General features: G+C 40.7%; 1 protein-coding gene across 4 annotated transcripts in view; it reads left to right on the plus strand.

The window, feature by feature from the left end:
• Positions 1–22,774, plus strand: part of LOC132819837 (son of sevenless homolog 1) — a 299,748-nt gene that overhangs the window by 177,148 nt on the left and 99,826 nt on the right. For 3 of the 4 annotated variants that reach the window (XM_060831696.1, XM_060831698.1, XM_060831700.1), the window contains exons 4-6: positions 2,485–2,649; positions 5,392–5,592; positions 10,074–10,217. In XM_060831696.1, the coding sequence (XP_060687679.1) occupies positions 2,485–2,649; positions 5,392–5,592; positions 10,074–10,217 (510 nt within the window). The remainder of the gene's footprint in view (positions 1–2,484; positions 2,650–5,391; positions 5,593–10,073; positions 10,218–22,774) is intronic. The other variant, XM_060831699.1, reaches the window with a different exon arrangement.

The raw sequence follows: 22,774 nt of genomic DNA on the forward strand, positions 1-22,774 counted from the left end.
CACTTTTGGAATGGTGTGAGCAGTTTTGGGCCCCGTATCTCCTAAATCATATTGGAGAGTGTCCAAACATGGTTACAAAAATGAAGAACTTGCCATTTGAGAGGCCTGGATAGAGTGGATGCAGAGAAAATGTTCCCAGTAGTAGACTAGACCACGACCTGAAGGCACAACCTCTGAGTGAAGAGCCAAGCCTTCAGAGCTGAGATGAGGAATTTCCTCAGCCAGCGAGTGGTTAATCTTTGGAATTCGTTGTTGCAGAAAGCTGTGCAGGCCAAGTTCATGAGGTGTATTTAGGATGGAGTTAGGTCCTTGATTGATAAAGGGACCAAGGGTTGCAGGGAGAAGACAGGAGAATAGAGTTGAGAAACTTATCAGCCAAGAGTGAATGGCTGGGTATACTCGATAGGCCAAGGGACCTAACTCTATCTTATGGTCTTATGGGATAATTTGCTCATTCGCAAAAGGTTGACCTAGCTGGGCAATGTCATTCCTGTGTCAAATACAAAATCTACCAGAGTGAAATGATGCGGTGATGAACATGCTTTACATTGGTCCCATCTTGAACTTATTCAGAAGGTATCCAATTTTGACATGTCTTAATGTCATTTGTACAGAATCAAAATGCTGATATAGTCTATTTTGGTTCAGATACTCCATCTTAACTCTAATTTACTCCAGTCAATTAAATGTATTCTCGAATCAGTCTGTCCAATGGAACAGGTGTGATTTGAAACCAGACTTCCTAGCTCATAATCATTGAACAGTCCTCAATTATTTTGCCAGTATTTAGACTGCCCTAAAACTTTGGATTAAGTTTATACTCGTGCTCAAAAACCCTTCGGCAATGAAACATTTTTTTAATCAACCCGTTTGAAGATGGTATTGCCCAGTTCTGGTGCAGGTGGGACTTGAACCTGGGTCTGTGGCTCCAAAGAAAGACACCACCATTCCAGTAATTGTTTCCACTTGCTTCTCTGTGAAACCATTCTTTTGAACTCATTGCAGGGTCATTGTCACATAATACCAGTGGTTCTGTTCTGAAGTGACTGGATTAGTCAGTCGGCTCAAAGTATACTGGAGGAAACAAAAGCTGAGGTGGTTCTGCCCTTAGCTGAAGGTCAGAATGCAAGGCATAGGTTTCTTAAATCCAGCAATTGCACAGAAAGATGAATGATTCTGCAAGTGCAAGTAAAGCACTGTACCAAATGAAAAATGGCATTATGGGTTCATTATTTTGCCTTCAATACAGAAAGATAAATGAAACTGATGAAAGAAGTGTGCTTTTATGACTGTTGGCAAGGTCAACATCTGACAGACACATCCATTAGACAACAGCATAAAGGAATATTTTGGACATTAACTAGGCATTAAAGACAGTCCTGAATTTGTAACAGCTTTCATACAAGGTTGCATTATTGCTGCTGAGTTTGTCTGGGAATGGGAGAAACGTTTGTGGAGCAGGGTGCAGCAAACAGTTTCAGATACTAGGCATTGATATAGAATGCAACAGTCTTGCAACTGTGGCTATTCATCATTTCCTAGATTTTAAGGAATTCCAACCACTACCACTGCCAACACATCACCTCTACATCTACTGAGCACTTAAAACTTAAATTTCTCACTACTCATACAACAGTTGAAACATTTGGAACTCTTGTCCTATTTTGAGATGTGCTCATATTAAGCTGAGGGCTACTAAAATCTGCCTCTAATGAAAAGTCATCAGTCTGAAGCACTAACTCACTTTCTCTCTCTACAGTGCCTGACTTACTGAATATTTCCAGCAATTTGATCTGTATTTTGGTATCCTAGTGGCTAGCTTGGGGAAGACTGCCTCCAGTCTTGTGCCCCACATGATCTCTAGGATCAATCCACCTAGCAATTTCTCTCTTCATGGTGACAAAACCGTCATTACACTTTGAAGGGTAGGGATCTTGAACTGATCTGTTCCAAGAGAATGTGTAAAATAATTTAAAATTCTACTGGAAAACTAAAATCTTTTAAGTAAAAGGAGCATTTTTCAATTAGATTTAGATTCAATAAATACAAACTAATTATGAAAATAAACTCCAAGGGATACCAAGAGAAGCTGTTAGTAGTTAACTCTGTTCTGGAGAAATGTCATTCTGCACTCAAAACATTTTCTGTACAAATGCTGCCTGGCCTACTGAATTTCTCCAGCATTCTGTTTGTTTCAGATTCTCAACATCTGCAGTATTTTGCTTTTAATCACATATTCTTTTGTTTATTGTCATCACTTTTTTTTCTAAAATAGATGTAAAACTTAGGTAGTTCTTTGTGAAGGACATGAACCAATATATTTTTAAAAAAAACCTCAAGTTATTGTACCTTGAGGATTTTGTTTCTGCTCTTTGAATCTATTCCAAATCTAAACTGGTGATACTCTGAATTTAAGAATGAATGTTGAAGATCAGTTTACTTTTTAAGTCCAATATTTGATTGTTATTTTGCTTAATCTTTCAGGAGGTTCTTGGTTACAAAGTCGACCATCAAGTTTCTGTTTACATTGTTGCAGTGTTGGAGTACATATCTGCTGACATACTTAAACTAGCAGGCAATTATGTACGAAACATACGGCATTATGAAATCACTCAACAAGACATTAAAGTGGCTATGTGCGCTGATAAGGCAAGAAAAAAATCCATTTTGTTTAACCGACTTTTTCTTTTAAAACTGTTTTACCAATATTTTTATTTACTCTTTCAAAATCACTCCTTTCACTGACAAGAAAGGAAATATGATTGGTTTGGTTCAAGGAAATCTCTTACCTAGTTTGGAAACATCTTAATGCCAACTAGCAAATGCAATGTCTGCCCTTAGATTTCTTCTCTCCTTACCATTCAAACCACTAACCACTCCTCCTCAATGAAGCAGTAATTTATGGGCAATACTTTCAATCGTGTATTATATTCAAAGCTCAAAATGAGTGTCTTCAAAACAGATTGGATGACTGTTTTACAGAACATCTCCATTCAGTCCAAAAGCAAAACACTGAGCTACAGTTGGCCAGTTTTTCAAATTTTCTGCCTTGCTGTGATGTTTGCATTGCTACCCTCTGCACTCCCTGAGAAGCTTCATGTAAGATTCAAGAACAGCAACTCACCTTTCACTTCTACGCTTTATGGCCTTCTGAGCTCTACATTTAAGTTCAGCCATTTCAGACATTATGTCTACATTTTGCTTTTGATGTTTTTCAATCAGCAGTACATCTGCTCAAGATGCATCTTTTGCTTCTTTGTTTCTTTTTCTTGACCCATCACATCACTTTTGCCCTGTAAGCTATGAACCATTGGCTTATTCAATCCCTGTTGACTTTCACCTTATCATAAAACTTGCTTTGCCCTGTGTTTCCCCTTGCCGCTTACTCAAACCTATTATGTCTATAACATTTCCCAGTACTGTGGAAATGTTAACTCTGTTTTTCTACACAGATGCAGCCCTAATTGTTGAGTACTTCTCGCTGATTTTGTTTTTATATTAATTAACAGAATCTGTTCTGAACTGCAGATAATGAGACCAGCTGTAATCAATCAGCTGTCTATACACTCTTGTTTTTTAACTTGCATCCCCGAAGCAGTCTCAAATCAAATGGGCATGTTTTGAAATTTAAATGCAAAGGTGTCCAATTACATCCTTTTCAGGACAAATCACAGTTTTATTTTTGGATAAAAAGAAATTGCAAGCTTTTCTCAAAGCATCAAAGGCCATCACACTAGCTGGAGAAATTTGAGCTCAACTGAAATACCAGGCAAACTTTTACAACCATATTTTTTATTGCAAATAAGGTACATAAATGCTTTTCTATTCTAAATGTGCTTAAATATTTGGATTTTGTTTTGAAATATGCTTTTTTGGACCTCAAAGCAATACTCATTTGCCTCCAAGTCCCACTTTGAGCACATAACACAATTAGTACACTGCATTTAAAACCCAGTGATTTAAATAAACCGCAATAGTGATGACATAAAAGAAATTGAGTAAAAACACTATTCATCCAACCTTATTGTCTTTAGTGGCAAGGGCAAATCCCCTTTCATCCTTCCCACCCCAGCTTAATTCACAGACACAGGTGCCCAAACTTGGTTCATTTGCCTGTTAAAGAAGCATATGGTCAATATTTTATGACCTCAAACTGAAGACACCGAAGAATGCATGACATCGTATCCAGATAAGTATGATCCAGAGATTAACATGCCTTTTTTCCCCCATTTTTCTTCTTCCCAAAGTGCATTGGAGAAAGTGCATGTGCGACACAAGGGGGCATAGCCTCAAAATTAGGGGGAGCAGATTTATAAATTAGATTAGCTATGATCTTATTGAATGGCAGAGCAGGCTTGAGGGGCCAGATGGCCTAACCCTGCTTCTAGTTCTTATGTGTGTTCAGTACAGGTTATTGCTTTGAAACGCACTCCAAAACCGGAAGGTATCTTTCTTTCCAATACCACTCTCTTGTACTTTCCTACATATTGGGAGATTTCATGAAATGGCAGTAATAACTTAGTTTGACGTCTTCCATGTTCGACCTCATAGTATTTTATTTACATTGAACTAACCCATTTAAACTTGAGATTTTAATATTTCGTGTCCCTCATTGGCTTTAACACTAACCACGAGAACATTTAATGCAGATGTGTAGATTTTCACCCCACCTTTGGCCAAAGCTGAAACTACGTAATCATGGAACACTTATGCCCTCTAGGTATCCTAAAACATGATGTTTTACGTTTTTTTAAGTGTGAAGTTTCAAGTTGTCAATGCTTGGTGTGTATGTCGGTCTTTCCCCATGGCTTTGCAACTTAATTCTATTCATTCTGTGCAATGCTTCCTAGATTTATGTGACTACTGTCTGTACTTGTAGTAAAGTAGCAAGTAAGTGTTGTGACTACTGGAGACTCATCTCAAGATTTTATTGTATCAGTTGCTATTGTGTGTCAGGCTCAGGATGATATATCAACATGGAGTCAGCTATAAGGTTTAAAATTGAGCTCATCTATTGTCCTTGGGTTTTATTCATCTTCTGATACACTAAAAACCCTTTTTATGCCAGATTGGTGAAGGGAAAATCCCAAGATTAAGACAAATGGATCACCTGTAATATCAGTGTCGGACTTGAATCTGGCCTCAAATAAACCTGTAATGTTAAATTGAAGGCAACTTGTCATTTGGAAAATTCTTTAAAGTTATCCTGAGGTAAATCTGCAGGAGTGCAATTATGCTCAACTTGGCTCAACTTCTTTTAATTGGAAATTCAGCAATGTGTTTACTTTTTTGTGTGTCAGTGCCTGAAAAATTCAAACCTTTCTGCTGTGCATTGTCAATTTTCTCCAGTTGAGCAGTATAGAAAATGAAAACAACAACCATGTTTTCTAGGTACTCATGGATATGTTTCATCAAGATGAGGAAGATCTAGGTGTGATTGAAGAGGAACCCATTGCAACTGGCGAGCAAACTTATTATGATTTAGTGAAGATGTACATGTCTGAGATTCGGCAGTATCTAAGGGAATTGAATCTCATCATCAAAGTCTTCAGAGAACCTTTTGTGTCAGATGTTAAGCTGTTTTCTGCAAATGTAAGTTGAAACTTAATGAATACCTTTTTTCAAATTGAACTGCTTTGATAATTCAAATCCCAGCTTTTTCCTACTCTTAGCTGAATTACATTGGCTAAAATGTTGTACATAGAACATAGAACATAGAAGGATACAGCGCAGTACAGGCCCTTCGGCACTCGATGTTGCGCCGACCGAATCCTACCTAACCTATACTAGCCCAATAACTTCCAAATGCCTATCCAATGCCCGCTTAAATGACCATAAAGAAGGAGAGTTCACCACTGATACGGGCAGGGCATTCCATGAACTCACAACCCGCTGTGTGAAGAATCTACCCCTAACATCTGTCCTATACCTACCACCCCTTAATTTAAAGCTATGTCCCCTAGTAACACCTGACTCCATTAGCGGTAAAAGGTTCTTAGTATCTACCCTATCTAAACCCCTAATCATCTTATACACTTCTATCAGATCTCCCCTAAACCTTCTCTTCTCCAATGAGAACAGCCCCAAGTGCCTCAGCCTTTCCTCATAAGATTTTCCTACCATTCCAGGCAACATCCTGGTAAACCTCCTCTGCACTCGTTCTAAAGCTTCCACATCCTTCCTATAGTATGGCGACCAAAACTGCACACAATACTCCAGATGAGGCCGCACCAGAGTCTTATACAACTGCAACATGACCTCAGGACTCCGGAACTCAATTCCTCTGCCAATAAAGCCCAGTACACCATATGCCTTCCTCACAGCACTATTTACCTGGGTGGCAACTTTCAGAGATCTGTGTACATGGACACCAAGATCCCTCTGCTCATCCACACTACCAAGTAGCCTACCATTAGCCCAGTAATCCATCATCTTGTTATTCCTACCAAAGTGAACGACTTCGCACTTAGCTACATTGAATTCCATTTGCCACATTTCCGCCCAGCTCTGCAACTTATCTATATCCCGCTGTAACCTACCACTTCCTTCCTCACTATCCACAACTCCACCGACTTTTGTGTCATCCGCAAACTTGCTTACCCAGCTTTCAAGTCCTTCCTCTAGATCATTTATAAAGATAACAAAAAGCAATGGTCCCAAAACAGATCCTTGTGGTACACCGCTAGTAACTGCGCTCCAAGATGAACATAATCCATCAACTACTACCCTCTGTCTCCTTCCAGCCAGCCAATTCCTAATCCAAACCTCTAAAGTATCCTCAATGCCATACCTCCGAAGTTTTAGCATTAGCCTACCATGGGGAACCTTATCGAACGCCTTACTAAAATCCATATACACAACATCTACTGCTTTACCCTCATCCACTTCCTTGGTCACCTTCTCAAAGAACTCAATAAGGTTTGTGAGGCACGACCTGCCCTTCACAAAACCATGCTGGCTATCCCTGATCACGTTATTCCTACCCAGATGTTCATAAATCTTATCCCTTACCATTCTCTCTAAGACTTTGCCCACCACTGAAGTCAGACTCACTGGCCTATAGTTGCTAGGGCTATCCCTACTCCCTTTCTTGAACAATGGGACCACATTCGCTATCCTCCAGTCCTCTGGTACTATTCCTGTTGACAACGATGACATAAAAATCCAGGCCAATGGCTCTGCTATCTCCTCCCTAGCTTCCCATAGGATCCTGGGGTAAATGCCATCAGGCCCAGGAGACTTATCTATATTCATCCTTTCCAATATTCCCAAAACCTCTTCCCTGCATATTTCCAGGTCATCCATTCTAATTATTTGTGATTCCATATTCACATCAGCAACAGTGTCCTGTTCCTGAGTGAATACTGATGAAAAGTACTGATTTAATGTCTCTCCAATCTCCTCCGCCTCCACACACAACTTCCCACTACTATCCTTGACTGGACCGATACCTACCCTAGTCATCCTTTTATTCTTGACATACCTATAGAAAGCCTTTGGGTTTTCCCTAATCCTACCAGCTAAAGACTTTTCATGTCCCCTTCTCGCTTCTCTTAGCTCTCTCTTTAGCTCCTTCCTGGCTACCTTATAACTCTCTATCGCCCCTACTGAACCTTCACGCCTCATCTTTACATATGCCGCCTTCTTCCCTTTCACAAGGGACTCCAATTCCTTACTAAACCACGGCTGCCTCACAAGGCCCTTTACACCATGCCTGACTGGTACATACCTATCGAGGACACGCAGTAGCTGCTCCTTGAACACTCCCCACATCTCATTAGTGTTCTTCTCTTGAAGCCTGTTTTTCCAATCCACACATCCTAAGTCATGCCTCACTGCATCATAATTTCCCTGCCCCCAGCTATAGCTCTTGCCCTGCGGCACACGATTATCCCTCTCCATCACTAAAGTAAAAGTCACCGAGTTGTGGTCACTGTCCCCGAAGTGCTCACCTACCTCCAAGTCCAACACCTGGCCTGGTTCATTACCTAGAACCAAATCCAATATAGCCTCCCCTCTTGTTGGCCTGTCGACATATTGTGTCAGGAAACCCTCCTGCACACATTGTACAAACACCGACCCATCTAATGAACTCGAGCTATAGCTCTCCCAGTCAATATCTGGGAAGTTAAAGTCCCCCATAACAACCACCCTGCTACCTTCACTCTTTTCCTGAATCATCCTCGCAATATTATCCTCTACTTCTCTAGGACTATTAGGAGGCCTGTAGAAAACACCTAACAGGGTGACCTCACCTTTCCTATTTCTAACCTCAGCCCAAACTACCTCAGATGGCAAGTCCTCTTCCATCGTCCATTCCACTGCTGTGATACTGTCTTTGACAAGTAATGCCACGCCTCCCCCTTTTTTACCCCCATGTCTGATCCTACTAAAACATTTGAACCCTGGAACGTGCAACAGCCATTCTTGTCCCTGTTCTACCCACGTCTCTGTAATGGCCACAACATCGAAGTCCCAGGTACCAACCCACGCTGCAAGTTCACCTACCTTATTCCTTATACTTCTGGCATTGAAGTATACACACTTCAATCCACCTTTCTGGTTACAGTCACCCTCCTTAGAGATCGCTGCATTATTCCTAACCTCCCTACACTCAAGGTCCTGTACCCTAAAGCTACAGTCCTGGTTCCCATGCCCCCGCGGAGTTAGTTTAAACCCTCCCAAAGAGCACTAGCAAACCTCCCCCCAAGGATACTGGTGCCCCTCAGGTTCAAGTGTAGACCATCCTTTTTATAGAGGTCCCACCTTCCCCAGAAAGGACCCCAGTTATCCAGAAACCGGAATCCCTCCCTCCTGCACCATCCCTGTAGCCACGCATTTAACTGCTCTCTCTCCCTGTTCCTCGACTCTCTATCACGTGGCACGGGTAACAAACCAGAGACTACAACTCTGTTTGTTCTAACTCTGAGCTTCCAACCTAGCTCCCTGAAAGCCTGCCTTACATCCTCACCCTTCTTCCTACCTATATCGTTGGTGCCAACGTGGACCACGATCTGGGGCTGCTCCCCCTCCCCCTTAAGGACCCGGAAAACACGATCAGCGACATCACGTACCCTTGCACTCTGTTGTGCAATCTGTTTCAAAGTTTTTTGTTTATGCCTTATCATAGCCACATGCTGAAATGTACATGCTCTGTTCCTCTCCTTTGTGTACCCTTATAATTGTGAGAGTTAGATCTGGAACTAATTTTGCTACTGGATCTGTCCATTTTCAATTTCGCGCATCCTAGATAGATTTTCTTACATGATGTAGAGATATTTAATTTTGGCAAACTAGAAATTTCACTCAGTTCTCCAAGTAAGAGAATAGTTCGCCATGGTATGGCTTTTTTAAAAATTGCCTGTGTGAAGTATGTTGTTGTTGTTTGATAACTGGCAAGAAAAAAGCCTGTTTATTTTTTAATGTTCTATTTTCCCAAGCATCTCACCTTAAGAAGTAGGGTTATAGTCTTAATTTTATATGTTTTAAATCTTCTCTATTAATGTAGAGAAAATATGCTTTTTTAATCAGTAATATTATATTTGTATTTTGGAATGTGAAAAGCTGCATTTGCAGTATTTAGCACTAGATGGCAACATGTTTCCAAATGTGATTTTTAATCCTGAAAATATTAAGTTGATTTCCATTTTATTGGGATGCTATAGCAGAGCATCTAAAAATCTATTTCATTGAGTTGTAATACAAATATTTCAACATAGAACAGGTTAAATACATTCTGCTGATCTAAGATTATACCTTTAGCGTTATAAGTTGTCCACAAGATCTTTGCTTACAGAAGTGTCTCTCGTAGGATGGCATTACTGAATTTTTCACTATTTAGAAGTAGGTTGATTCTGTGAAATAGTGAGTTATTTCCACTGGAAAAATTGTTCTTAATAATGATAAACCTTGTCAACATGCAAGTTGTTCATCGCCTTTGGTCAGATGCTGTTGCTCTTTGGTGCTTAAATCCTTTGATAATAAACATAGCCATTGCTTGTACTTCTGGTTTGCATTTTTTTGGTGATCTTGAGAAACTTTAGTTTCAAGATTTGATTGTTGTCTTCTCACAGGATGTAGAAACCATATTTAGTCGTATTGTGGATATCCACGAGTTGACTGTGAAGTTATTGGGCCTAATTGAAGACACTGTGGAAATGACAGATGAAGGTAGCCCTCATCCACTAGTGGGAAGCTGTTTTGAAGACTTAGCTGAAGTGAGTTGTAACACCACAAAAAAGTACTTATCTGAATTTTTTAATGCATTTTTTTATTAATAATTGTTTGATTTTCCCATTTTATCATAAAATCACATTTACTGAAAAGTGCAGTTTATAAGTTAAAAATTTGATTTTTAACTTCATATCAAAATTGGAAGAATGGAAGTCTTAATTGGACTGTGGTTGTGTTGTATCAATTTGGAGTTGGCTTAGAAATTCTCATCAAATGGCCTTGTCCTGTTCCTTTATATTCTGTGATACAAGGATACTTTTAACTCCTAAAATGGCAAACCACTTGTATTGGGGTTTTTCTGATTACAGCATTACACTTACTTAAGATAGGTTTTGTGAAGTGTTGCCTCTAGATCAGACCTGGAAATATATATTTTGCATTCTTCAGTCCATTGGAAGGTGGATTGAGCACAAGTGAATTTCAAAATGATTAATTTCCCGGTGTATATAGTCATACAGCACAGGACAAGGTTGTTTGGTCCATCATGCTTGTGATAGCCAATTGAATAGAATTAGTTAATTATTTTAATTCAGCTGGTCTTTCACAGCACCTCTGAAAATATTTACAAAGTCTATCATGACTACTGATCCTTTCCCTACTCTGATTCCTGTCTGAGACTGATCCAGACAATTTGCTCTCTTGCCATCCCTTTGATCCTGAGATAGGCTTCTGGCAAGGTTCTCTATTGTCATGACTGCCAGTTTTCACCGCTGAAGCATCACTTATCTCCGACTCTGTCTCAGCCTATCATATTTTGAAATTTTGTGTTGTCTGCCATCTTTGAAACTGTACCTAGGTCGAGGATGTAAATAAATGTTTCCAATGTCCAAATACCAACAGCCAGTGTCTCTTCCCTTTACATTTGCAAAACATTTTTCATCATTACTTTATTTTCTATCCCATAGTCACTTTTGTATCATGCAGCCGTTGCCTACTGACTTAGAGTTACTGGGCTTATTGCTCTTCACTTTTTGAACAGGAATGTAGCATTTGTCGTCCCGTTGCACCACATCCTTACTCCTTCTAATTTAGGTGCCTTGAGTAAGTAGCTCCATGGGGGCTATGCTGGAAGCTATCTTGTCCTTAAACTATGGAATTTGCTCTCTAAACCGTACTAGCTTTCAACAATTGCTTCTGTCCTCAAAGTCATTTAGTAAAGCCACCCACTTTGACAAAATGTTCAGCCACCTACCCTAATATGACATTAAATGGTTTGGTGTCAAATTATGCTTCCTATCACTCTTGTAAAATCCTTTGGAACATCATTATTTTAAGGGTGTGTATCAGTATAAGTTATTTTTGTTTTAATGCAGATTCATCAGCTATAAATACCGGTGGCAACACTAGTATTAAAGGATAACAGTCTCTCATCTTCAATAATTAAATAGATTATGACACTTTGGACAAGGAAATATCTGTGCTTCCAGTCTTCAGTGGTTGTGAAGTTTTTAAGAGTTTTCCGTTCACTTTGGAAATTCAGATCAATGTTACTACTAAGCTCCGCAGGTGTGCAGTCAGGTGTGACAAACAGGCAACTGCTGGGCAAGAAACAAATATGCCATCTAATAGAGTAGTTCTTTTAAAATGATGTGCACAACACATCATTCTTTAAAGAGACTGAGTAATGCAACAAGCAGGACATGCACCATAAATAGAAATTAAAGGTACCTTTGCCTCAGACCCCTGACTAACCAGGAATGCTTGCTTCCAGATGACATAAGAACAGAAGCAAAAGGAGCAGGAATAAGCCACCTGGCCCCTCAAGCCTGCTCCACCATTCAGTAAGATCATGGTTGATCTTTTTCATGGATTCAGCTCCACTTATGAGTCCACTCATCATCATCCTTAATTCCTTGACTTTTGAATAATCTATCTTTGCCTTAAAAAAATCTTATGAAATGGTCTCAACTGCTTCACTGGACAGGGAATTCCACAGATTCACAGACCTACACAATCTGACCTCAGAAGCCACATCCCTCAATTCTGGAATCATCCGAGTGAACCTTCTCTGTACTACCTGCAGTGCCAGTATATCCTTCCTCAAGTAAGGAGATGAAAGCTGTATGCACCATTTTATTAAGCCACGAAATGCTCATAAATTGCAAATCAGCCACAGTTGAAGCAGATATATGTCAGAATTTAATGGTTCAATCTTAAAATCTTCTCTGAAGGAAGGTCGATTTCATAGTTACATAAGCATTTCTGATGTTCTTAGTTTGCCCTCAGAAATGGATGGATCCAGAAATGATGAGGAACATGTTTTTATTTCAAAAGGATTATTAATTTGTAGGTTTAATATTTCCTTGAATTTATTTGTTTTTGTTTTTTGTTCAAACATTGGCTGTCAAATAAAAATTGGGAGCATACTGTGTGCAGTATACAGAGTATTATGTGACCAGTAGCATGTAGAATAGTAAGAAGTAACAGCATAGAAGGCCTGGTCGGCTATTCAGGAAGATCACAACTGTCTAAAGTATGGCCTTAATTTCACTTTCCTGCAGATCTCCCAAACCTTCAACCCCCTTGCAGTTCAAAAATCAAGTTGAACTCAACTTGTGAATTTATTCAATAGTCTAATCTCCACTGCTTTAGGATAGAAAAGTTTAACAAACCCAGAGAGAAAAAAAATTCTTCTTTTCAGTCTTGAATGGAAACTCCAGTTTGAGAAAACTGAGGACTCTGAAGCATCTAGTCCATGCCAGTTGGGAGGAAACCAAGGGAAGCAACATTCCCACTGAGGAACAAGAAGAAAGGGCAGCAACAACAGAGGACAACCTAAACATCCTGCTTACATGACTGTTCCACTGCCACTTTGATGGGACAGCCCTTTCATTAGTGACCAGGTTTACTATCTCAGCCCGCAGTCACGTATCAATTTGTGAATGCTGTGGGTATTCAAGAATAAACTCAAGGGCTGGGGTTAGTATTGAGAATTGGACTGGTAAACTCTACACAGTTGCCTGAAGTGAATGGATATTGCATTCATTGCTACTGCCATGAAAATACTTGCAATGTCTTTTAACTGCCTGACAGCTGGAAATTTGGAAAAGTAGTTAGTGACCATCAGAAAATTGGTGCATAAATCTGAGAGATTTTGCATCATGAGATTGACATGATCATATGAAAGTGTAGAGTTCTTTTAGGAAAAAAAACAGAAATTGGTGGAAAAACTTAACAGGCCTGGTGGCATCTATGGAGAGAAAGCAGAGTATCTTTGCCCATTGTCAGTTTAAATTAGTCTTCTCTCTATAAGCATGAATGGTGTTAGGGTCACAAAATGATGTGTTTCCTTCTTCGGCTACTCCACCTAAGTCAAAATAAGCTTACTGTTTCTCCAGGAATGTGGACTATCACACTTCAGTACTTAGGGACAATGGTGATGGTAGCCCTTTGGTCCACCAATGTGGTGGGGACGAAATGATTGCTGTTGTTCTGACCCAGGTATCCCGCTGTAAGGAGGCAATTTTACTGCCATCAGAGTTGGTAGTGGTAGTGGAATGGCTGCCTGCTTTTCAGGTTTATTGGCTCTTTTTAGCTTTATTGGCTAACTTATAAAACGTAATAGTTTAATACAACTAAAAGTACCTATTTACAGAGTACATTATACATCCTTGGATGCTTAACTCTCCAATTCAACTGCTGGGCAAGTTTCATGCTCATCCAAATTCCCCATTCAGTCCCTGATTGAATTAATGGGTCACATGACTCCTCCCTCAGAGATCATCTTTAATGGGGTCAACTACTACAAGGTTGATCACCATGTCTGTCCTCATTCTAAGCAACAATTGACTGTCTTATACCAGCTCTCTGCTACAGCTGGCGCCCAAGCTTGTCAGTTTAGGTTGGGAACTCAACTATGGCATCAATCTGGCAATGTCCACAGCAAAACCAAAGCTATTTTGATTTGATTCTAATAAATAAATGTGATATATTCAACAACCGTACAGACAGATGGCTACAAAAATATATGTAGACAAGACCATATGAGCCCATCTGTTTCAGGATAGGCATTTTGTTTATGTCCAGAGCAATCAGTCAGATTCAACATCAAGCTAGTATTTATCTCTGGCCACTCTGTCCTACTGTTTGAGACCATAAGACATAGGAGTGGAAGTAAGGCCATTCGGCCCATCGAGTCCACTCCGCCATTCAATCATGGCTGATGGGCATTTCAATTCCACTTAACAGCATTCTCCCCGTAGCCCTTAATTCCTTGTGACATCAAGAATCTATCAATCTCTGCCTTTTGAAGACATTCAGTGTCCCGGCCTCCATTGCACTCTGCGGCAATGAATTCCACAGGCCCACCATTCTCTGGCTGAAAAAATGTCTCCACATTTCTGTTCTGAATTGACCCCCTCTAATTCTAAGGCTGCGTCCACGGGTCCTAGTCTCCTCGCCTAACGGAAACAATTTCCTAGCGTCCACCCTTTCCAAGCCATGTATTATTTTGTAAGTGTCTATTAAATCTCTCCTTAATCTTCTAAACTCCAATGAATACAATCCCAGTATCCTCAGCCGTTCCTCGTATGTTAGACCAACCATTCCAGGGATTATCCATGTGAATCACCGCTGGAGACGTTCCAGTGCCAATATGTCCTTCCTGAGGTGTGGGGACCAAAACTGGACACAGTACTCCAAATGGGGCCTAACCAGAGCTTTATACAATCTCAGTAGCACAACGGTACTTTTATATTCCAACCCTCTTGAGATAAATGACAACATTGCATTCACCTTCTTAATCATGGACTCAACCTGCATGTTTACCTTTAGAGAATCCTCGGCTAGCACTCCCAGATCCCTTTGTACCTTGGCTTTACGAATTTTCTCACCGTTTAGAAAGTAGTCCATGCTTGTATTCTTTTTTCCAAAGTGCAAAACCTCGCATTTGCTCACATTGAATTCCATCAGCCATTTCCTGGACCACTCTCCCAAACTGTCTAGATCCTACTGCAGCCTCCCCACTTCCTCAGTACTACCTGCCTGTCCACCTAACTTCATATCATCGGCAAACTTCGCTAGAATGCCCCCAGTCCCTTCATCCAGAATCATTAATATATAATGTGAACAGCTGCTGCCCCAACGCTGAACCCTGCGGGACACCGCTTGTCACTGGCTGCCATTCCGAAAAAGAACCTTTTATCCCAACACTCTGCCTTCTGTCAGACAGCCAATCCTCAATCCATACCAGTAGCTCACCTTGAACACCATGGGCCCTTACCTTGCTCAGCAGCCTCCCGTGTGGCACCTTATCAAAGGCCTTTTGGAAGTCTAGATAGACCACATCCACTGGGTTTCCCTGGTCTAACCTACTTGTCACCTCTTCAAAGAATTCCAACAGGTTTGTCAGACACGATCTCCCCTTACTAAATCCATGTTGACTTGTCCTAATCAGCCTCTGCTCTTCCAAGAATTTAGAAACCTCATCCTTAATGATGGATTCTAGAATTTTACCAACACCCGAGGTTAGGCTAATTGGCCTATAATTTTCCATCTTTTGTCTTGATCCTTTCTTGAACAAGGGGGTTACAACAGCGATCTTCCAATCATCCGGGACTTTCCCTGACTCCAGTGACTTTTGAAAGATCTGAACCAATACCTCCACTATTTCCTCAGCCACCTCTCTCAGGACTCTAGGATGTATCCCATCGGGGCCAGGAGATTTATCAATTTTAAAACCTTTTATCTTTTCTAGCATTTTCTCTTTTGTAATGGCAACCATACTCAAATCAGCCCCCTGACTCCCTTTAATTGTTGGGATATTAGTCATGTCTTCCACTGTGAAGACTGACGCAAAGTACTTGTTAAGTTCTCCTGCTATTTCCTTATCTCCCACCACTAGGCTTCCAGCATCAGTTTGAAGTGGCCCAATGTCTACTTTTGCCTGTCGTTTGTTTCTTATGTATCGACAGAAACTTTTACTATCATTTCTAATATTACTGGCTAGCCTACCTTCATATTTGATCCTCTCCTTCCTTATTTCTCTCTTTGTTATCCTGTTTGTTTTTGTAGCCTTCCCAATCTTCTGATTTCCCACTGCTCTTGGCCACTTTATAGGATCTCTCTTTCTCTTGAATACATTTCCTGACTTCCTTTGTCAGCCATGGCTGTCTAATCCCTTGCCGGATAATCTTTCTTTTCTTGGGGATGAACCTCTGTACAGTGTCCTCAATTATACCCACAAACTCCTGCCATTTTTGCTCTACTGTCTTCCCTGCTAGGCTCTGCTTCCAATCTATTTTTGTCAGTTCCTCTCTCATGCCCTCATAATTAATTAACTGTAACACCATTACATCCGATTTTGCCTTCTCTCTTTCAAACTGCAGACTGAACTCTACCATATTATGATCGCTGCTTCCTAAGGGTTCCCTTACTTTAAGATCTTTTATTAAGTCTGGTTCATTACATAGCAATAGGTCTAGAATAGCCTGCTCCCTTGTGGGCTCCATGACAAGCTGTTCCAAAAAGCCATCCTGTAAGTATTCCATGAATTCCCCTTCTTTGGATCCACTGGCAACATTATTTACCCAATCCACCTGCACATTGAAGTCTCCCATGATCACCCTGACCTTGCCTTTCTGACATGCCTTCTCTATTTCCCGGTATATGCTGCGCCCCTGGTCCTGACCACTGTTAGGTCTGTACATATCTCCCATTATGGTTTTTTTGCCTTTGTGGTTCCTCAATTCCACCCACACAGACTCCACATCATCCGATGCTATGTCATTCAGTGCCATAGATTTAATTTTGTTCTTAACTAACAAGGCAACCCCACCCCTTCTGCCCACCTCCCTGTCTTTTCGATAAGTTGAAAATCCTTGGAGGTTTAACTGCCAGTCCTGACCCCCCTGTAACCACGTCTCTGTGATGCCTACCACACCATAATTATTCACTATGATCTGTGCCATTAGTTCATCTGCTTTGTTATGAATGCTACGAGCATTCAGGTAAAGTGCCTTAGTGCTAACTTTAGCATTAGAGATATTGGAAGTCATAAGATGTCCTAGGTTATCCTTCCTTTTTGCTGCATTCCCAGTCTGCCTCGAGTTTAAATCCGTTTGCACATATGCTATCCTGTTGCTTATTTTTCCATTTAACTCCATACTCCCTGTCGCTTTAACTTTTCCTTCCCCCCCCCAACTCAGAAGTTTAAAATCCTACTGACCACCCTATTTGTCCTCTTCACTCAAACATTGGTACCTGATCGGTTCAGGTGGAGACCGTCCCAACGGTACGGATCCATCCTGTTCCAAAACTGATGCCAATGCCCCATGAAGTGAAATCCCTCTTTCCCACACCAATCCCTTAGCCACATGTTTACTTCCCTAATTTTCTTATCCCTATGCCAATTGGCACATGGCTCGTAATCCGGAGATTATGACCCTTGAGGACCTGTACTTCAATTTCCTTCCTAGTGCTTCATAATCCCCAAACAGGTCCTCCACCCTAGATTTGCCTATGTTGTTAGTACCAACGTGGACCACAATAACTGGATCCTCCCCCTCCCGCTCCAATATCCTTTCAAGCTGGTCGAAGATGTCCCACACCCTGGCACCGGGCAGGCAACACACCATGCGAGACTCCCGATCTGGCTTGCAAAAGATACCATCTGTCCCCCTAATTATAGAATCCCCTATAACCACTACTTGTCTATTTGCTCCCCCCTCTTGAATGGCCTTCTGCACCATGGTGCCGTGGTCAGCTCGCTCATCCTGTCCAGAGCCCTTTTCCTCATCCGTACAGGGAGCAAGAATCTCATACCTGTTGGACAAGGTCAAGGGCTGAGGCTCCTGCACTCCTGAACTCAGGTTCTCCCTCCCTGCCTCACTTACAGTTACATTGTGATGTCCCTGATCACTAGTTGAATGTGAATTACTTAATCTCCCAGGTGTGACTGCCTCCTGAAACAAAGCGTCCAGGTAACTCTCCCCCTCCCGGATGTGCCGCAGTGTTTGAAGCTCGGATTTCAGTTCATCAACTCTGATCCAGAGTTCTTCCAGCAACCAACACTTGCTGCAGATGTGGTCACTGCCATTCACAATGGGATCAGCCAGCTCCCACATCATACAATTACAGCACATCATCTGCCCAGCCATCTCTGCTTAGTTAATTACTTTGTTACTTTGTACAGGTTTGAGTTAAAATACTTTCTGATACCTCTCTGCTATAGTCTTTTCCTAAAAAAAGAATTAATAGATATACAAAAAAAGTAAATTTTTAAACAGTCACTGGTAAAGAAATAGAAAATCTTTACCTTAAAATAACCAGAGTACTTAAGGAGGTTAGAGGAGGAGGGTGGGTGGGAGATACTACAATTGTAGAGTCTCGGGTTTAGCCGCCTTCCTGATTTATATACTCACTGCTTTCCTTCCCGGCTGCCCCTCTGGTCATTGTCACTTCCCCCTACTTCTCCCGCTCTTTCTGTGAAGAGAGAGAAAAAAAACACCGCTGCCCGGTACCAGTAAGTAATTTTAAATAAACTGTCTTACCTTGACTGTCAGGAAGACCAGAAAATTGGCAGAAGAACATGGAAGTTGAATGTGCAAGTGTTGATGTCAGAAAATATTGGGGAACTGAAACTTGAATGCAAATGGTGGAGAACTGTGCAACAAACAGATGAAGGTGAATACCAGAAGATAACCCTCAAAGGTGTTCTAAAGGCAAGAGAGAGAGACACCACACCAAAGGAAATGTCTCAACTCCGGAAACTGAATCAAAATTTGCTTTTGTAGTGGCTATTGGTCTAAGTTGAAAATGACCACCAATAGGGGATAAGACAACAAGTCTTGCTTTTTGACTTTGAAACCTCCCCATTCACCTCGAGGTTGTGAGATGACTTTATTGAACCAGATAAGTGCTTGAATCTCCTCTTCCAAAAGATATACATCTGTCTGATCAGCAGGTTGAAGGCTGTAGGTGGATTGAGCTTGTTATTGACAGCCTGACATAATGGCTGGATCTTATGGAGTTATAAAGTTAAAAAATCACACAACACCAAGTTATAGTCCAACAGATTTACTTGGAAGCACTAGCTTTCGGAGCGCTGCTCCTTCATCAGATGATTATGGAGAATAAGATTGTACGGCATAGAAGTTATAGCAAAAGTTTACAGTGTATTGTAACTGAAATTATATATTGAAAAAGACCCAGAGTGTTTGTTAAGTCTCTCATCTTTTAGAATGACCATGTTGGTTTCAGTTCTATCATATGTAAATCGCTAAACCTTTTTGAAAAGTTACATTCTCAAGTGCACTTTAACAATTGGTGTCATGTCAGCCCAGATCAGGTATTGAAGGTTTAACTCCCTGTGAGGCTGTCTGTGCCACAATGGTCAGACTGATTCTAATCTAAAAAACTGATTTACAGAATCTTACATGGATACATGCAATTTTTGATCAAAGCAAAATGTAATTCTGCAATTATAAATTCACCGACAAACTTATATGTGTATGTGTGCATGTGGATTTGTGTGTGTGTGTGTGTGTGTGTCGGAGGTGGTGTTATGAGTGTATGTGAGAGGGTGTGTTTTTTTGTGAGAGTGCAATTCTAAAGGGGTTTAAGTCTATGTGTGAGGGTATGAGAGAGAGTCTGATGTGTGCGCGTGTGTATGGAGGAAAAGCAAGTTTTTTTAAAAAAAATTAGTTGAGAAATTTTTGGTTTCAGTTTCAAGGAGATGTGACTGAAGTCAGATGCAAGTATTGCCCTCCCTCTCTTAGCGAGGGATATTGTTTAGAAAAGTTAAGGGAATAAGTTAACTGTCAGTGAATGAGTTTACTTTGTGAAACTGTCTGACCAAAAGTGTTTCTTAGAACTCTGCAGGTTATTAAAAAAAATCAAGGAAGTATAAACCCTCATTTCTATGAGGATTAAAGTTATAAGTCTTCCCAGCTCACTAGACCAGAACTGGAAAAATATCAATTAAGCCAAACTTGCAGATTGGATAGAGAAGGAAACTGTTTTTTTGGATTCTAGGCAGCTGTGAAGTGATGGTGAAGTATATGGGATTTTGATTTGTATGTTTTGAAATATTTCAAACTGTTCTGTCAATAACTTGTTTTATTTTAATTTTTATTTCTTTTGTGTAATAAACTTCAATTACTGTTGAACCCAAATCTGTAACCTTTTTTGTCTCTATTTCATGAAAGAGCACCACATTTTTTTTTAAAAGTTAAAAATATGCTCTATCAAGTCAGATTTGTCAGGCGGCACGGTGGCTCAGTGGTTAGTATTACTGCCTCAGTGCCAAGGACCTTAGTTCGATTCCACTGTATGGATTTTGCACATTCTCTCCTTGTCTGTGTGGCTTTCCTCTGGGTGGTCCAGTTTTCTCCCACAGACTAAAGATGTCTAGGTTCGTGGATTGGCTATGCTAAATTGTCCTTAGTGTCCCAGGGTGTGTGGGTTAGTTGAGTTAGCCATGGGAAATCAAGGTTACGGTGATAGGGGAGGGCAGTCAGCCTGGGTGGGATGCTTTTCGGAGGGTTGGTGTGGACCTTTGGGGCAACTGGCCTGCTTCCACACTGGAGAGATTCTCTGATTTCACTCTGGGATCTGATTTGTCCAGTAGTAACATCAGCTTGGATCATAACACGGGACCTTGGCTTGTTAGCATGCTAACTCTTAAAGCAGTAACACAACATCCCATTCTCCTACATAGATTTTTATTCTTTGTGCATATAATAATGTAATCATTATTTAGTAGCAAAACTACTAACATACAAAAAGGATTGTAAAATTTATTACTTTAATACTCTCAATAATGTATAGATTGTTTTCCAGTTATTCCAGATCTCCTCATGGTATAAGCTTCTGGTGATCTGGACTTGACATTTGGGTATTCTCGACTTATCTGTTGGTCAGCTGATGTTGATTTGTGATTTGATATCATTGTGGTCTTCCAAGTCTTCATTACCTGAGTGTACCTTTGTGTTCTAAATAGTAGTAGTACTGTCCTGTTCCCTGAGCTGGCTTCTGTCCCTCTGTTGCACTTTCCAGTGTTGTGCCTTCAGAGAATGTAGGTTCATAACCCAGCTTGGAAACCTTTGCGAGTAACCATATGACCTGTAAAAGATACATATAAATTAGGTCATTCAGCATCTGCATGCTAGTCAAGCACCATGATCATTCTATCCTATTTTGGGGAGAAGTCCTATATTGCTGAGAATTTGGACAGCTGATAGCTTGGCAGTGCTGTCCCACACTGCCTTCTGTGCCTGACCTCTCCTGACCACAATAAGCCAGAGGTGTAGCTCTTAGGTTTCACACAACAATAAGTACTTTAATAATGAACTGTTAGTTTGCTGAGACTGTTTTATCTGGGATAATGTGGTGTGGCTGATGCATGGCTTATGTTCCATTTAGAATATATGTCGCTAAAACGTCTGGTCTGCATTTGCATTGTGGCTTATTGTTAGATATGCTCATTTTAGTTATACTGAAGTGACTGGATGTTGCATTCATTGTGTCTGCCATAGAAGTACTTCAGATGTCTTTCAAATGTCTGACAGCTGGAAATTTGGAAAAGTAGTTCGTGATGAACAGAAGATTGATGTGTGTATGCTGCATAAATCTGAGATTTTGTACTACTAAACTGACATAATTGCATAAGGATGTAGAGTTCTTTGTTTTAAAAAAAGCAGGGATTGGTGGAAAAACTTAGCAGGTCAGGTGGTATCTATGCAGAGAAAACAGAGTGTCTGTGCCCATTGTCATTAATGTGGCTGTGACATTATTTCTTGGGGAAGAGCTTTAAGTACAAGCACTTGTTTGCCTATAAAAGTTATGCCTTTTGAGATATCTAGTTCATCTGTGTTCAAAAGTCACCTGAAAGTGTCTGTTATCTCTTTAGTTGTGTCAGGCCATCCTTCTGAGATAACTTTCCATAGTGCCTTCACTTGTGGGTCGTTACTTCCTACTGAAGTTAATTGCATTTGTGCTGACCAAAATTAATCAGACCAACTTTAGGTGCATCTACCACTTTGAGGTCCATTCTCTTTACTTGTAAATCTAGACAAATTTCCACATTCTTCTTCAGATTTGGTAATGTGATCAGTGTCAGAGGGAAGTATTCCAGTATCAAGTTTGTAGGAGTACATTGTAAGTCACTCCTTTTTGCTTTTACTCGAAGTGGTCACATTCTGGGTAATGCAATTGTTACAGGTTTGTGCTAAATCATTTTCATTAGTTTGTGGTAAGTTTCTGCAGAGAACTATTACAAACCAGGTATAATATATGGAAGTTTGTTATGCTAGAACAACTGTTTCATGCTTCATTTTCATGCCCCATCGGGGTGGCATGGTTGCTCAGTGGTTAGCACTGCTGCCTCACAACACCAGGGACCCAGGTTCAATTCCAGCCTTGGGCAACTGTCTGTGTGGAGTTTGCACATTCTCCCCGTGTCTGCGTGGGTTTTCTCTGGTTTTGTCCCACAGTCCAAAAATGTGCATGTCAGGTTAATTGGCCATTCTACATTGCCCATAGTGTTAGGTGCATTAGTCAGAGGGAAATGGGTCTGGGTGGGTTACTTTTCGGAGGGTCGGTG

This window comes from Hemiscyllium ocellatum, chromosome 10 (assembly GCF_020745735.1).
Source record: "Hemiscyllium ocellatum isolate sHemOce1 chromosome 10, sHemOce1.pat.X.cur, whole genome shotgun sequence".
Taxonomy (NCBI): domain Eukaryota; kingdom Metazoa; phylum Chordata; class Chondrichthyes; order Orectolobiformes; family Hemiscylliidae; genus Hemiscyllium; species Hemiscyllium ocellatum.